This window comes from Ascaphus truei, chromosome 2, assembly GCF_040206685.1.
Source record: "Ascaphus truei isolate aAscTru1 chromosome 2, aAscTru1.hap1, whole genome shotgun sequence".
NCBI lineage: Eukaryota > Metazoa > Chordata > Amphibia > Anura > Ascaphidae > Ascaphus > Ascaphus truei.
The window spans coordinates 293,169,909-293,186,751 of NC_134484.1; the positions used below are offsets into that span (position 1 = coordinate 293,169,909).

At 46.8% G+C, this 16,843-nt stretch overlaps 1 protein-coding gene across 1 annotated transcript in view; it reads right to left on the reverse strand.

The window, feature by feature from the left end:
* Positions 1–16,843, reverse strand: part of LOC142488221 (polycystin-1-like protein 1) — a 97,698-nt gene that overhangs the window by 11,864 nt on the left and 68,991 nt on the right. The window contains exons 3-4 of the mRNA XM_075588594.1: positions 13,722–13,938; positions 13,169–13,342 (exon numbers count right to left, since the gene is read on the reverse strand). Coding sequence (XP_075444709.1) covers positions 13,169–13,342; positions 13,722–13,938 — 391 coding nt within the window. The remainder of the gene's footprint in view (positions 1–13,168; positions 13,343–13,721; positions 13,939–16,843) is intronic.

Sequence of the window (16,843 nt, forward strand, 5' to 3'; positions counted from 1 at the left end):
GCTGAGTGTGTGTGTGTGTGTGTGTTTTTGTGCTATGCTGGGTGTGTGTGCGTGTTTTTGTGCTATGCTGGGTGTGTGTGCGTGTTTTTGTGCTATGCTGGGTGTGTGTCATGCTGGGTGTGTGTGAGTGTCATGCTGAGTGTGTGTAGGTGGTAGCGGGGGTGTACGGGTTGGGGGGGGGTGTACGGGTCGAGGGGGGGGTGTACGGGTCGAGGGGGGGGGGTGTTCCTTCACCCTCTTGTCCCCGGCGCTCCCTTGGTTGCTGGGAGATTAGCGCGGGAGTGTTCCCTCTTGGGTGGTAGTGGGGGGCGGTCCTTCCCCCTCTGGGCGCCGGCGCAGCTGCTCGCCCGGGGCGGGGAGTGTTCCTTTCCCCTCTGGTCCCCGGCGCTCCTTCAGCTGCTCGCCCGGGTCGGGGTGTGTTCCTTCCCCTTCTGGTCCCTGGCGCTCCTTCAGCTGCTCGCCCGGGGCGGGGAGTGTTCTTTCCCCCTCTGGTCCCCGGCGCTCCTTCAGCTGCTCGCCCGGGTCGGGGTGTGTTCCTTCCCCTCTGGTCTCCGGCGCTCCCTTGGTTGCCGCGAGATTGGCGCGGGGGTGTTCGCTCCCAGGTGGTAGCAGGGGCTGGTCCTTCCCCCTCTGGTTCCCGGCGCTCTCTCGGTTGCCCACACGTTGCGGGAGCTTGGCGCGGGGGGGGGGGGGGGAATGGTGCAGTAATGGTGCGTGTCGTCGCGGCTGGCGCCTGGTGGTTTTGGCTTGCTTGTTGACTTTTCCTAGCTTCGTGTGTGTGTGTGTGTGTGTGTGTGTGTGTGTGTGTGTGTGTGTGTGTGTGTGTGTGTGTGTGTGTGTGTGTGTGTGTGTGTGTGTGTGTGTGTGTGTATGGGAGAGAGGGAGAGAGTATATGGGAGAGAGGGAGAGAGTATATGGGAGAGAGGGAGAGTATATGGGAGGGAGAGTATATGGGAGGGAGAGTATATGGGAGGGAGAGAGTATATGAGGGAGAGGGAGAGAGGGAGAGATGGAGAGAGGGAGAGAGGGAGAGAGGGAGAGAGGGAGAGAGGGAGAGAGGGAGAGAGGGTATATGGGAGAGGGGGAGAGTATATGGGAGAGGGGGAGAGGGAGTATATGGGAGAGGGGGAGAGGGAGTATATGAGGGAGAGGGAGTATATGGGAAAGGGGGAGAGGGAGTATATGAGGGAGAGGGAGTATATGGGAGAGGGGGAGAGGGAGTATATGAGGGAGAGGGAGTATATGGGAGAGGGGGAGAGGGAGTATATGGGAGAGAGGGAGAGGGAGTATATGGGAGAGAGGGAGAGGGAGTATATGGGAGAGAGGGAGAGGGAGTATATGGGAGAGAGAGAGTATATGGGAGAGAGAGAGTATATGGGAGAGAGAGAGAGTATATGGGAGAGAGGGAGTATATGGGAGAGAGGGAGTATATGGGAGGGAGGGAGTATATGGGAGAGAGGGAGTATATGGGAGGGAGGGAGTATATGGGAGAGAGGGAGTATGAGGGAGAGAGGGTGTATGTGTGTATATGGAGAGAGGGTGTATGTGTGTATATGGGAGAGAGGGTGTATGTGTGTATATGGAAGAGAGGGTGTATGTGTGTATATTGGAGAGAGGGTGTATGTGTGTATATGGGAGAGAGGGTGTGTGTTTGTGTGCATGTATGTATGAGAGAGAGGTACCGCCCCAATCAGACATACACCACCCAGTCACCCCACCCCACCCCACCACCCAGTCACCCCACTCCACCACCCAGTCACCCCACCACCCAGTCACCCCACCCCACCACCCAGTCACCCCACCACCCAGTCACATCACCCCATCACCCAGTCACGTCACCCAATCACCCCACCACCCAGTCACCCCACCACCCAGTCACCCCGCCACCCAGTCACCCCGCCACCCAGTCACCCCGCCACCCAGTCACCCTGCCACCCAGTCACCCCACCACCCAGTCACCCTGCCACCCAGTCACCCCACTACCCAGCCAACCCACTACCCAGCCACCCCACTACCCAGCCACCCCACTACCCAGCCATCCCACTACCCAGTCACCCCACTACCCAGTCACCCCACTACCCAGTCACCCCAACACACCACCCAGTCACCCCACCACCCAGTCACCCAGCCACCCAGTCACCCCACCACCCCGTCACCCCACCACCCATCACCCAGTCAGTCACCCCACCCAGTCACCCCAACCCCCCACCCAATCGCCCTCTCTGTCTCTCACCCTCTCTCTGTCCATCTCTCTCGCCCTCTCTCTGTCTCTCTCTCACCCTCTCTCTGTCTCTGTCTTTCTCTCTCCCTCTCTCACCCTCTCTCTCTCTCATCCCTCTCTCTCATCCCTCTCGCTCTGTCTCACCCTCTCGCTCTGTCTCACCCTCTCGCTCTGTCTCACCCTCTCGCTCTGTCTCACCCTCTCGCTCTGTCTCACCCTCTCGCTCTGTCTCACCCTCTCGCTCTGTCTCACCCTCTCGCTCTGTCTCACCCTCTCGCTCTGTCTCACCCTCTCGCTCTGTCTCACCCTCTCGCTCTGTCTCACCCTCTCGCTCTGTCTCACCCTCTCTCGCTCTGTCTCACCCTCTCTCGCTCTGTCTCACCCTTTCTCGCTCTGTCTCACCCTCTCTCGCTCTGTCTCACCCTCTCTCGATCTGTCTCACCCTCTCTCTCTCACCCTCTCTGTCTGTCTCTCTCTCTGTCTCTCTCTCTCTCTCTCTCTGTCTCTCTGTCTCACCCTCTCTCTCTGTCTCTCTGTCTCACCCTCTCTCTCTGTCTCTCTGTCTCACCCTCTCTCTCTGTCTCTCTGTCTCACCCTCTCTCTCTCTGTCTCTCTGTCTCACCCTCTCTCTGTGTCTCTGTCTCACCCTCTCTCTCTGTCTCACCCTCTCTCTTTGTCTCACCCTCTCTCTTTGTCTCACCCTCTCTCTCTGTCTCACCCTCTCTCTCTGTCTCACCCTCTCTCTCTGTCTCACCCTCTCTCTCTGTCTCACTCTCTCTCTCTGTCTCACCCTCTCTCTCTGTCTCACCCTCTCTCTCTGTCTCACCCTCTCTCTTTGTCTCACCCTCTCTCTGTGTCTCTCACCCTCTCTCTGTGTCTCTCACCCTCTCTCTGTGTCTCTCACACCCTCTCTGTCTCTCTCACCCTCTCTCTGTCTCTCTCGAGCCCTCTCTCTGTCTCTCTCGCACCCTCTCTCTGTCTCTCTCGCACCCTCTCTCTCTGTCTCTCTCACATCCTCTCTCGCTCTGTGTCTCTCTCACACCCTCTCTCTATGTCTCTCTCACACCCTCTCTCTATGTCTCTCTCACACCCTCTCTCTATGTCTCTCTCACACCCTTTCTCTACGTCTCTCTCACACCCTCTCTCTATGTCTCTCTCACACCCTCTCTCTATGTCTCTCTCACACCCTCTCTCTATGTCTCTCTCACACCCTCTCTCTATGTCTCTCTCACACCCTCTCTCTATGTCTCTCTCACACCCTCTCTTTATGTCTCTCTGTGTTTCTCACCCACACTCTCTCACTCTGCCTCACACCCACACTCTCTCACTCTCTGTCTCACACTCTGGATCTGGATCTCTTATTTACCCTATATAACTTACAGTAACTGCCCTATAATAGACCGAAATAACCTATACTGCTTTCTTCCAAATCTAACTCTCGAGCTTCACTCGGAAGACATCGGAATCCCCCCCTAACCCAGAAGACAAGTAAGGAACGCCTCCCCTCCAATGTATAACATTGCTGGAATGCGGGTACCTGGATATTGAGGGACTGCGGATCAGGTAAGATCCCAGGCGGGATTGCTGCTTTAGAAATGGTGAAGCGGGGCATCCTGACACTGGTTAAGGGGTTCAGGAAACTAGTCATTCACATCTGGGTTTTTGTTCTAGATCCGACACACACACACACACACACACACACACACACGTAACAAGGACTAATTATAGGATAATGTAATACAATAAATAAATATGTCAAAAACGAATGTTGTTCTTACTAGGAATTTATTAAATTTATGTTTTGTTTATTTATAGGGTGTTGTGGGCGGGCCTGTGGGCGGGCCTATGGGCGGGGTTGGGGGCGGGACTTGGTGGCGAGTAGATTTTTTGGTTCGGCGAGTAGATTTTTGGGGGATTTGTCAAGCACTGTATATATATATATATATATATATATATATATATAATCAAAAAATAAATAGATGATACCGTTCTGTGGCTAACGAAATGCTTTTATTTGTGCGAGCTTTCGAGATACACTGATCTCTTCTTCCGGCGATGTTACAATGAATGAAGCAAGGATTACTTAAAAACAGTGTCTCTTGGAATGTTATCTGTGCTGTTCCTTCCCCCGGTGTGGATGTGTTTTATGGCTGGAGGTGTCAAAGGGTAACTGAAGGCAAGTGAAGAAAGAGTGTGTATGTGTATCAGTGTGAATAAAAATGAATGGAGAGCCCACAGTATAAACAGTGCTCTACACAAGGTGTGTGTGGAGTGAGAGGGATATAAATGGTGTGGGTGGGTGTGGAAATGTGAGAGTTTGTAGCACAACTAAAAGTGTGTGTGGATACTATGTGGTTCCTATTGGTGTATAGGGATGGAAAAATAAGGAGTATTAGTATGTGTGAGAGACAGCTGTGTGTGCATACATATAGCACAGTATGTACAGACATGGCCTTTAGCGCTCATGGGAAGAGAGTTCGCTAGTGTCAGTAATGACTCATAAAATTTCGATCTCTGTTTAGGCCACTGCTAAGTGTCCCGAACAGTTGCATAAATTTGTATTCATGCAACTGTCTCTCTTTCGGGGTTTTAAGATTACCTTTGAGTATGGCAACCCTCAGATCGTTCATCTTATGGCCAGAGTCAGAGAAATGTTCGCCAACAGGACTGTCTCTTGTTTCGCGTGTGATGCTGTGGCGATGCAGGTTCATTCTCTTGTTTAGCCCCTGTCCTGTCTCACCTATGTAGTAGCAGCCCCCTGGGCATTTCATGCACATGATGAGGTACACGACATTGCTGGAGGAACAGGTGAACCCTCCTCTGATTTTGTATTCCCAATTCTTGTGTGGTATTTGTATTGTGTCCGCTGTGTAGAGCATTGCGCAGGTTTTGCATCTTGGGTCCTGCCATGGTTTTGTCCCGCATTCAGTTGTACTGCTGAATACTTTACTCCTCACCATAATATTCTTGAGATTATGGGGCTGTCTGTATGATAATAAGGGTGCTTCAGGGAAGACCTGTTGCAGTCTTGTATCTTCCTGGAGGATGGGTTGTAGTTTCATGGCGATCTTGCGTAGGGCTCCTAGGTGTGGGTTATATGTGACCACCAAAGGTACCCTGTCGCTTGTCTCCTTCTGTTTGTATTCAAGGAGATCACTTCTTGGTATTCTGGTGGCTTTGTGAATTTGCTGGTCTACAATTCTGTGGTTATATCCACGGTTTATAAAGTCTGATCTCAAGGCTTTAATCAGCTGGTCTCTGTCTGCTGTGTCGGAGCATATCCGGTTGTATCGTATGGCTTGACTGTAGATGGTTGCATGTTTGGTGTGTGTCGGGTGGACGCTGTTGTCCCTCAAATAGCTGGCTCTGTCTGTAGGTTTGCGGTATACAGAAGTCTGTAGTTGGTTGTTCTTTATAGTAATGGTGGTGTCTAGAAAATGTACTTCATCCGGGGAATGGGTGAGTTTGAGGTTGATGGTTGGGTGGAAAGTATTGAAGTTGTCATAGAACTGTAGGAAGTCCTGTTTGCCAGAGGTCCAAATCAGGAGGATGTCATCGATGTAGCGAAGGTATGTAAGGGGTTTCAAGTGACAGGTGGACAGAAAGTCACTTTCCAGTTTTGCGCAGAACTGATTGGCATACTGTGGCGCCATCCAAGTACCCATAGCAGTCCCGGTTGTCTGGAGGTATGTGTCATTTCCAAATGTGAAGTAGTTATGGGTCAGAATAAATTCAATGCATTTAGTCACTGTCTCTGTGAGTGGCTCCTGCGATCCCAGAAAGTATCTGCAGGCTGAAATCCCATCCTCGTGGGGAATGTTTGTATAAAGTGACTCTACATCCATAGTTGCTAGTAGTGTTCCTGTAGGGAGGGGGCCAATGTCATTCAGTTTTTTTAGCAGGTCGGTGGTATCCTGGATATAGCTGGGTGTGTTCCTGACAAGTGGTTTTAGAATGCCCTCCACCCAGCCAGAAATATTCTCGGTAAGTGTGCCAGATCCAGAGATAATAGGGCGCCCAGGGTTACCCTCTTTGTGAATTTTAGGGAGCATGTAGAATGTGCCAGGTTTTGGGTTAGCTGGTATCAGGTCCAGAATTTGTTCTCTTGTGTGGATCGGGAGTGTTTTAATGATCCTGTTGAGTTCTCGCATGTATTTTTTAGTTGGATCCTCCTGCAGTTGGGTGTAGTACTTTGAATCAGAGAGTTGCCTGTGTGCTTCCCGCAGGTAGTCTGTGGTGTTCATTATGACCACTGCTCCTCCCTTGTCCGCAGGTTTGATTGTTATGTTGTGGTTGGCCTTTAGCGATTCTATAGCTCTCCTCTCCATCAGTGTCAGATTATATGTTTGTTTCCTTACTTTGTCCAGAATGGTGGTTTTGGCGCTGTGTCTGAAGCTTTCAATGTACCGGTCCAATGTGGGGTTGCGCCCAGTTTGTGGGAGCCAGTTGGATTTTTGCTTCTCCCTGCTCATGTGCAACGGCTCTCCTTCTGCCGTGTTGGCATATATATACCATAATACTGAGTTAAGTTATGGGGAGTAAAAAAAGTGACAAAAACCCTCCACAGGAAAGCAGATATGCAAATACAACTGTATGCTCATCTGCATGTCGTAGGCAGGTCTAGAATCCCTTGCTGCAGTGGAAGTGCTGTATGCTAGGTGATAATGGGGAAAGGCTTGGTTGCAGACCTGCCTAAGACATGCAGATGAGCATACAGTTGTATTTGCATATTTGCTTTCCTGTGGAGGGTTTTTGTCACTTTTTTTTTACTCACCATAACTTAACTCAGTATTATGGTATAGCCTATCCCATAGCCTCTCTTGCATACCCAGTTAAAATCAACCCCACACTGATGAGACCCATCAAGGTCGAAATAGCTGTCTGTGGGTGGTTTTCTGGGTATGCACCTTAACCCTGGCTGTGCTCAAAGCTGTGACCATGCAGCAAGCTTAAGCCTATAGGGAACCATGTTAAAATGGTTATTGAGGCAAAAAGTGACACTGTGTGCTCATTTGCATGTCATTTCCCAGAATCCCTTGCTGCAGTGGAAGTGCTGTATGCTGGGTGATAATGGGGAAAGGCGGGGTTGCAGACCTGCCTAAGACATGCAGATGAGCGTACAGTTGTATTTGTATATATATATAATCAAAAAATAAATAGATGATACCGTTCTGTGGCTAACAAAATGCTTTTATTTGTGCGAGCTTTCGAGATACACTGATCTCTTCTTCCGGCGATGTTACAATGAATGAAGCAAAAGGTATACTTAAAAACAGTGTCTCTTAGAATGTTATCTGTGCTGTTCCTTCCCCCAGTGTGGATGTGTTTTATGACTGGAGGTGTCAAAAGGTTACTGAAAGCAAGTGAAGAAAGAGTGTGTATGTGTATCAGTGTGAATAAAAAAGAATGGAGAGCCCACAGTATATACAGTGCTTTACACAAGGTGTGAGTGGGGTGGGAGTGGATTTAAATGGTGTTGGTGGATGTGGAAATGTGAGAGTTTGTAGCACAACTAAAAGTGTGTGTGGATACTTAGTGGTCCCTATTGGTGTATAGGGATGGAAAAACAAGGAGTATTAGTATGTGTGAGAGACAGATGTGTGTGCATACATATAGCACAGTATGTACAGACATGGCCTTTAGCGCTCATGGGACGAGAGTTCACTACTGTCAGTAATGACTCATAAAATTTCGATCTCTGTTTAGGCCACTGCTAAGTGTCCCGAACAGTTGCATAAATTTGTATTCATGCAACCGTCTCTCTTTCGGGGTTTTAAGATTACCTTTGAGTATGGCAACCCTCAGATCGTTCATCATATAGCCAGAGTCAGAGAAATGTTCGCCAACAGGACTGTCTCTTGTACCGCGTGTGATGCTGTGGCGATGCAGGTTCATTCTCTTGTTTAGCCCCTGCCCTGTCTCACCTATGTAGTTGCAGCCCCCTGGGCATTTCATGCACATGATGAGGTACACGACATTGCTGGAAGAACAGGTGAACCTTCCTCTGATTGTATATATATATATATATATATATATATATATATATATATATATATATATATATATATATATATATAATTCTAATAATATATATATTGATTAGCAGGGATGGGTGCAAAGTGTAATAGCCCCCTCAGTGGTTGTTTAAGGGTTGCGTGTGGGTCGCTTGAGGGCTTAACCCCTTCATGACCCTTGCGGTATTAACCGCTATGGTAATGAAGGGGTTAAGTTGTCCCGCAACCCCCCCGGAAACCATAAACACTCCCCCAAATTCCAACTACCCCCTTAATCCACTGCCGCTCCCCACAGAAAGCATGGTAATGGATGGTTAACCCCTTCATTGCCTTAGCGGTTGCCCGCTAAGACAATGAATTGGGTTGTAAATGCATTATTCCTGCTTCGGATGCATGGGGGGGGGGGGCTTCGGTGCTGATATTACTGGGTATCAGCTCTGGAGCCCCCCTGCATCAATCCGAGCCAGGAAAAGGGACAGATTTTTTTTCTATGTCCCCTATCGCCACTCAGCACCAGTTTCTTGCCAACTTTTGGTGGCGGAGCGATTTGGAGAAAATCTCTCCATTTTAAAGCCGCGATCAGCGCCGAGATGCTGATCGGGGCTACTAGAATACAGCGGGTTTTAAAATTGGCGAGATATTGCATCTCGCCACCCATGCAGCGAGTTTTTTTTCACGCCAAAAAAAAACGGCGGATTTTCCTCATCTCGCCAGTTTTTCACCATTTTCTGAATTGCTGTAGGCATATTTGACAAAACACTGGCGAGATAGGGCTTCTCCCCGGTTTCTGCTTAGGCCCCACAGTTGGATATAATTTAGTTGCACTATTTTTTTTTCTTCAATGCAACAGCATTTGCCACTTTCCTTTCAAAGTTAAATATTTTACTTATTCCATATGGGAGATGCAAACCTCAGCAACTATTGCATTCTGTGGAAGAGGAATTCACACATATTGCCATAAACCAGGCCTGCACAACTTGTCAAGTGAGAAGGGCCGAACTGCTCCAAGGAATACAGATGCGGGCCGCACGGGTAAAATCATCATCATCATCATCATGATCATCATCATCATCATCTCTCCCCCAGCACCTCTCATCATCATCCTGATATCTCCAGCAGCCCTCAATCTCTCCCAGAACCCCTCATCATCCTCATATCTGCCCCAGCAACCCTGATCCTGATATATATCTCCCCAGCACCCCTCATCAACATCCTCATATCTCCCCCAGCACCCCTCATCCTCATATCCCCCCCAGCACCCCTCATCATCTTCATATCTCCCCCAGCACTCCTCATCATCTTCATATTTCTCCCCCTGCACCGCTCATCATCAACGTTTGTGACTCCCTATCTCTCACACCCCCATCTCTCCCCTTCACCCATACACAATACTCACCCTCCACATCACACACAATACTCACCCTCCACATCACACACAATACTCACCCTCCACATCACACACAATACTCACCCTCCACATCACACACAATACTCACCCTCCACATCACACACAATACTCACCCTCCAAATCACACTCACCCCCTGCATCTCACATCCCCCCTGCAACTCAACCCCCTGCACCTCACATCACACCCTGCACATCACCCCCTGCACCTCACATCACCCCCTGCACCTCACACCCCTGCACCTACCCTCACCCCCCTGCACCTCACCCCCCTGCACCCCCCCCTGCACATTACATCACCCCCCTGCACCTCACCCCCTGCACATTACATCACCCCCCTGCACCTCACAGCACTCCCCTGCACCTCACCCCACTGCACCTCACCTCACCCCCTGCACATCACCCCCCCTGCACATCACCCCCCCTGCATATCACCCCCCCTGCACATCACCCCCCCTGCACATCACCCCCCCCTGCACATCACCCCCCACTGCACATCACCTCTCCTGCACATCACATATCCCCCTGCACCTCCCCTCACCCCCTTGCACCACAGATCACGGCGGAGAGAAGGCAGGACTGTGCGTGCTCGCAAGCAGCAGGCACTGGAAGTGTCGCACTGCTAGAGCATGCAGTCTTGAGAGCAGGCTGGGCTGGGCTCGGCTGGCTGACTCGGCTCGGGGGGGGAGAGCGGGCTCGGCTCGCGGCGGGTGGTGGAGAGGGAGAGCGGACTCAGGGGAGGGAGGAGGGGGAGAGCGGACTCGGGGGAGGGAGGAGGGGTAAAGCGCCACCGTGGGCCGCATATTGAGTGTCGGCGGGCCGCATGCGTCCCGTGGGCCGCGTGTTGTGCAGGCCTGCCTTAAACATTGTGCTACAAGAAAATAGTGCATCAGCTGTCATTTTTAAAGAAATTGCTCTTTTAAACATTGACAGTACAGTATGCTCCACTGTGTATTAATATTCTAAGTTAAGTTCTTATTTATCAAATTGAAATCACTACAAGTTTGAATTCTTTCAATATAAAAAATCTCTAGATTTATCTGAGGGCCCATAGAGCAAAACTGGACTGATCAATCTCATGCATTTTTGTCATCCCAAATAAACTTTAATAGTACTCTGGTGATGGGTCTGTAAGTTCACAATTGTGATGGGGGAGGGGTGCCAAGTGAGTAATAAAGGGGCCACCCCCATTAGGCACCCCCTTCCACCGTATGGGAAGTGAGGGGTTAACCAGAAATGTATTTACACTGGCGACACACTTTATTCGAGCTCGGCTAGTCCCACGAATTCGGGTATACCCGGGTGTATTGAGGTTTGTGACTGTTTTCTGCCCGAGTGCATTGAGGTATTTTCCAGGCAGGGATTGAAGCATTTTATTCCCACTGGCTGCAATACTGCACAGTATATATATATATATATATATATATATATATATACTGCATTACAATTCATGAATTTATGCCATCTGGTAGACACGCGAAGCATTGCAGCCTATTAAATCCTAATCATTATCATTTAACAGATCAGCCGCCCGTCAGCCAGGCATGAACCCAGGCTGGGAAGGCAAACGCAACGGGGCTTGTCAGAGGTGAGGAGCGGCGCATTCCAGGTATCTGCCAGGTACATACTGGGTATTTGCTCGAATAAAGTGTGTCGGTGCAGTATAATACATATGTTCCCCTGCTTCACAACCAAAAGGTATGTCCCTTGGTTATCCTATTCCCACATTTAGATGGAATTCATGTATTTTTATTCCCCTGCCTCAGGGCAAACTGTGTTTTATTTGATAGAACTGTATATGGGAACAATTATTGGTGTTTTTGCCTTTACGGTGTATGTACCAACCACACACACTGGAATCAGGTCGGGAGGGAAAGGGTTAATTGCATTTACATGTTTATTGCCCTTTTTGTCCCATTTCCCACCTTTGCTGTCTCCATTTTGCAGCATCTCCATAGGTCGCCATTGGAGCACCATGTAATCCTATGGAGATTCCGGCTATTTGGGCCCGATATCACAGAAGACCTGCAGGTGGCGCCCGAGAGGAGGAGCGGCGGTTCCTCATTGAAAGTGAATGGAGTAATGCATTTCAATGGGGATCCCTCAACTCCAACCTCCAGAAACGGGCTGGCAGCCAGCCAGACCGCAGAACCGCAAAAGCGGAAAAAATGTCTTAAAAGAGCTTTGATCAGCCCTCGGTCAAGTTGACGTCCAATTGGCGTGGGAACATTTGTTTTAGGGCACCCAGAAATAAAATTCTTTTTGCCCCTAGGCCCTAGGAAGCCCCTCACTTGACCCCAACCGGTTCTGACAATGAATGGCGGCAAGAAAGGGTGGCACTCGCCACGAGGGTCGCACAATTGTCCGCAATGGCGGAGAAAGTCGCGTGGCTTTCAAACACTAAGTCCAAAACAGTGTAAACTGAAAACCCATAACTCCGGCTCCATGGGGACCAGAGGGCTGGGATTTGGCCAGGATGTAGTCACTACTCCGACATGACTGCATGCAATTTCCAGCCCTCTCCCCTCAGCCGGACGGAGTAGGGTTAACTGTAAAAAAGTGTGTGTTGCCCATTGACTCCAATGGTAGAGGAGGTCCCATTGAATCCTATAGCGGCGCCGGCCCATGCATTTCCTATGGCAGCACCGGCCCTATTGATTCCAATGGAGGTAAAAGCCGGGAGATAAAAAACGGCTAAGTTAAAAACGGTAATAACCTGTAGTCCATAACTCTGGTTCTGTACGGACTAGAGAGCTGGGATTTGGCCAGCATGTGGTTACTAAACCGGCATGACTGCATGGCAAATCCCGACCCTCTCTGAGCAACAGAACAGAGGCAGGTTAATTGTTTAGTTTGGGTTTCTGCCATTGACTTCAATGGCAGAGAAATGCAATGTCTGTAAATGTGCATTTAAAGTGTATTTCTATAACTCCGGCTCAGTGGGTCCCAGCAAGCAGAAAATTGGCCACCATGTAGAATCCCCTCCAGCTTGAAGATCTGGCAATTTGTAGCCCGCTCGGCCCAGCCGAACGGATTATTTTAATATATATAATTGTTGAAATATACTGTATTTGGTGTCTGGCATAAAAGCCCGGGAAAGATACTGGCTCTGCAGTATGTTAATGTTCAGGGGACGCCTATATGTAAGCTTTATGCCCAGTGTCTTCGTGTCTTCGTTTGTATCCTGTATGCCTGAATGAATTGCCAATCCAAATCCTGATAGCTTCATTGTCCAACCCCTAAGTAAGTGTTCATATTCTGTGTGTTATTTGTATATCTTGTGTGTTCACCTTTTTCAAAGAATAAACTTTCTTTATTATATCTAAGTCGCATTCGATTCAACCCAGAGATATTTTGGTGTATTATTATAACCCTGCACACAAGCTCCCGTGACAACAATAAGCTAGAATGTGGAACTTTTTATTGGACAAAATACATAATCGTTCCGATCCTAAGAATAATTAAATGAACGATATAAGAAAAAATGCTACTAAACTTAACCACAAATGTTCGAAAAACATTATATACCTGTTCTTCTTTCCAGTGAATGAGTACAATGTTCAGACTCATGTGACCCAAAAGCAAGGTAAGGCAAACCGTTATTCGTTGTGTATGAGTGAACCAGCTGTAAGACGGACGACTAAATACAGAGCCCCAGAAATGGAAATCCTCCAGGTATTCAGTAAACTTGCAGTAAAACAGCTGATACAGAAAGAAAAAATTATGTTAATGCTATTTTAGAATTTCAAGAATATTTTAGAAACATTTGAAAGCCAAATCTTTTACCACAACATAAAAATATGCTTGCTGCACTAATAATAAAAAACCTTTCTGATAAAGAAAATCAATTGTTTTTTTAAATTCTCCATTAGAACTCAGGGAGCAAATAAATAATAAAAGTGTGATGCGTTTACAAGAAAATGATTACCTTTAAACTAGTGAAATAAATATGTTCAATGCAAATGGATCAATAAAAATAAAAGTACTATCAATAACTCATTGTACAATATGAATGTTGTAAAGGTAACTTGGGAAAAAAGATACAGTAGCTGGTTGGTTTCTGAATTTTGAATTAATTTACCTTTCTAAAACCAAGTCCATGTCTTATAGGTGTGAACTCCTGTTCCACTTTCCCATCTCCCTCATCCACAGCGAGCCAGCACTCGGCAAGAAAAAACCAACTGTTTCCACTCTGCAGATCTTCTATAATGACGTGGCTGAGATACAAGCTTGGGGAGTGACCACTGTTGTTATGCCAAATATGAATCTTCCAAATTGCTCCAATGCTGTCAGGAATACTATAAGATATATTGTGCAATTCTGTAAGTTAAACTCCCGAATCATCATATGAAAATAATGTGTAAAGTTAGTTTTTTATGGTTACCTTACATAGTAGAAATTGACATTTAGATGCATCTGTAATGGGTTCTCAGTGTATACAAATGTATGGATAACTGTGCTGATTTACCTAATGTCTCAAAAATACCCAGCTATCCGATCTATGTACAGTACAGTATTAAAGCAAATGTGCTGCAATTCTGGGGCAAAAAAAAACTGCCATAGAAAGCAATAGCATATTTTGTTTTTACATCCGCGCAGAATTGCACAACTTTTCACTTGATACATTACCCCTTATGTGTTTAGAAACCAGATCTATACTTTTCAAATGCAAACTAAAGGGTTAGATAATAACCCCCAAACATATCAAGACGATTAGTCATTGAGATTAGTTTGTTAGACTCTGGGACATTTCTGTCCTGGTAGTGGATGTACCCACTGATTCTGTCCACTGCGCAATTGTGTGTTCCTTTTGTTTTTCTATAATAGAAGGACGACTATCAAGGAAGTTCTATCTGGACTACATCATAGGATTGAACTTTTGGGACTTGTTTCCATTTTGGTCATCTACAGGTATATGGACAGTGGGAATTGGTATTTTTATTATTTTTATTATTTTTATTGTGCCAGGGACTGCATTTCCTTTTTTTGCTTATTGTCTAGTAGCACGTTTCCTGATAGAACTTTTATATGAGATTCCCCTTGGCAGCCATTCCTATTAGAACTGTTTACAATAAGGAATTCTTCTGTTATATTAATATATATTCACATAAGAACCTTTTTTTGTGTGCACTAGGCACTGGTCACTTGATTGGTTTGTTTTTTAGGTTAAGCTCTTATTGTATGTTTTTAGTTAGTGGTTCTGTCAATTGCAGGGATATACCGTAATTAAGCATTTGAGTGCCCCAGAGTGCCACGGCCGCTGCAGCCATAGATCACCCAAAGAGTTTACATGGTACATGAGTACACACTTTTTTTTTTTTTTAGTAATAAAAAAAAAAAAAGAACATTACAAGTGTTTGTGTATTATTCTTGGAAATCAATGTTACTTGTTTTCATTTACAATAGGGATTTGGAGTAAAGGCATCTATCTTGTTTTCCCTTTTCCAGTGATAAGATAATAAAGGAAAGATCCAGGGCCTCATGCAGAGAGCAGCGCAAAAAGTGAAAGCGGCATTAATTGGCGGATTCTGCCTTCAGAAAGGCAGAAACCGGCAAGTTTAAAAAAAAGCGCCATTTTTTTTTTTCCCCTTCAAATTCGCCGCGCGCCTGGAGAGTTTAAATTCTCTCCAGTTTTTTTCTCTGCCGTATGCAGAGAGCCGCGATCGCCATCTAGTGGCTGTTCGCGGCAAAAAAATGGCGCGATTTTCAACATTTTCCCTCTCCACCAAGCAGCTGGCGCTGGTTGAAACTCTCCATATGCAGAAAGGCAGTTTTCTGCCCTTTCTGCATATGGACATAAAAACTCTCCAAAAAAGGTAAAATTTTTCCCCCTCTCCAATTCTGCATAGCGCTGCTCTCTGCATGAGGCCCCCAATGTGAATCCTGGCATTAGAATTATAGGCAGTTGAATTTGGTATGTCAATTATAAAGAAAGTACTGAATAAATAAAGACATAATAAAGGGATAAGAGCAGTAAAACCCACACCCACTACAGTAATGCTGACAAATATTGCCAGTAATAACGGTTTTTAATAATGTAAATATAAAGTGACGCACTGTGAGAGCTAATTTGCATGTTATTACCCAGAATCCCCGACTGCAGTGGAAGCATTGCGTGCTAAGCAATAATGGGTAAAGACAGGGTTGCAGTCCTCTCTCAGGCATGGAAACAAAAAGAAAACAGCGCACTAAATGCACATGTTATTTCTATCTGATGTACGCAGATTTATTACCCCTTTAATATTGTAATACATTCTATTACTTACTTCACTATTTGGCGTTGTGCGCTGTTTTCTTTTTGTTTCCATTTCTTAGAGTGTGTGGGGTGCTGAGCCACCCCTAATGTTTATAGCAGCAGACGCCCTTATCAACCACACGGTTATGTTATAATTTAATTATCCAATCACTTATTCACTGTGGTATTGTGGTTTACTTTATTTATATATGGTTTAGTCACTGCACTGTATTCAATTATAATAAGGAGATAGATAGTAGCGCACAGTTTATTTTTGTTTTTCCTCTCTCAGGCATGCAAATGTACCCACAAGTGATATTTTTATTTGCTTAAATATATTTGAATGCATCTATTTATAAAACATCAGTCGAGCTCCTGGTTTCCAAGATCCTTATTGGGAAAGGTGCCAATGGTTACTTCCTGGTATGTAAATCCCTGCATTACGTGAGCCAATCTGAAGTCACAATGGATGATGTTGTGGCTTTCTATTGGCCCACTTAACGCAGGAGATTTAAATGCCATTTTGTTACCCCTGGAGCTTGGTGGGGTGCCACCGGTTGAAAAGATGCGAAGCTGTAACTAATGTCAAGAGAGCTGCATGCTTGGCTTTCTTTTAATAATTAATATGACAATTGCTATTTGTAGGCAAGAAAAATGCATGTAAAATTATTGAGTTTCTTCATGTGGGTGTGAATTAATTACATTGATATACTTAATATCTGTTACGTCGGTGCTGCCCGCAGACCAGACCCGTCCCTATTACTGAGGTGGGGACGTATATGTGCATGCACCCGCAGCAAAAGGAGCGTGTCCGGAGAGTGGTGTTTTAGGCGTTGCCAGGCCAGGTGGTGATAGCTATAGCAATACTTGCTGGTTCCGGTAAAGAAGAGCCGTAGTCGTTGCCGTTAGCCAAGGTCAGGGATAGGACAATTCCGGAAGGTCGCTGTCCAAGCAGGTGCCGTGAGCCA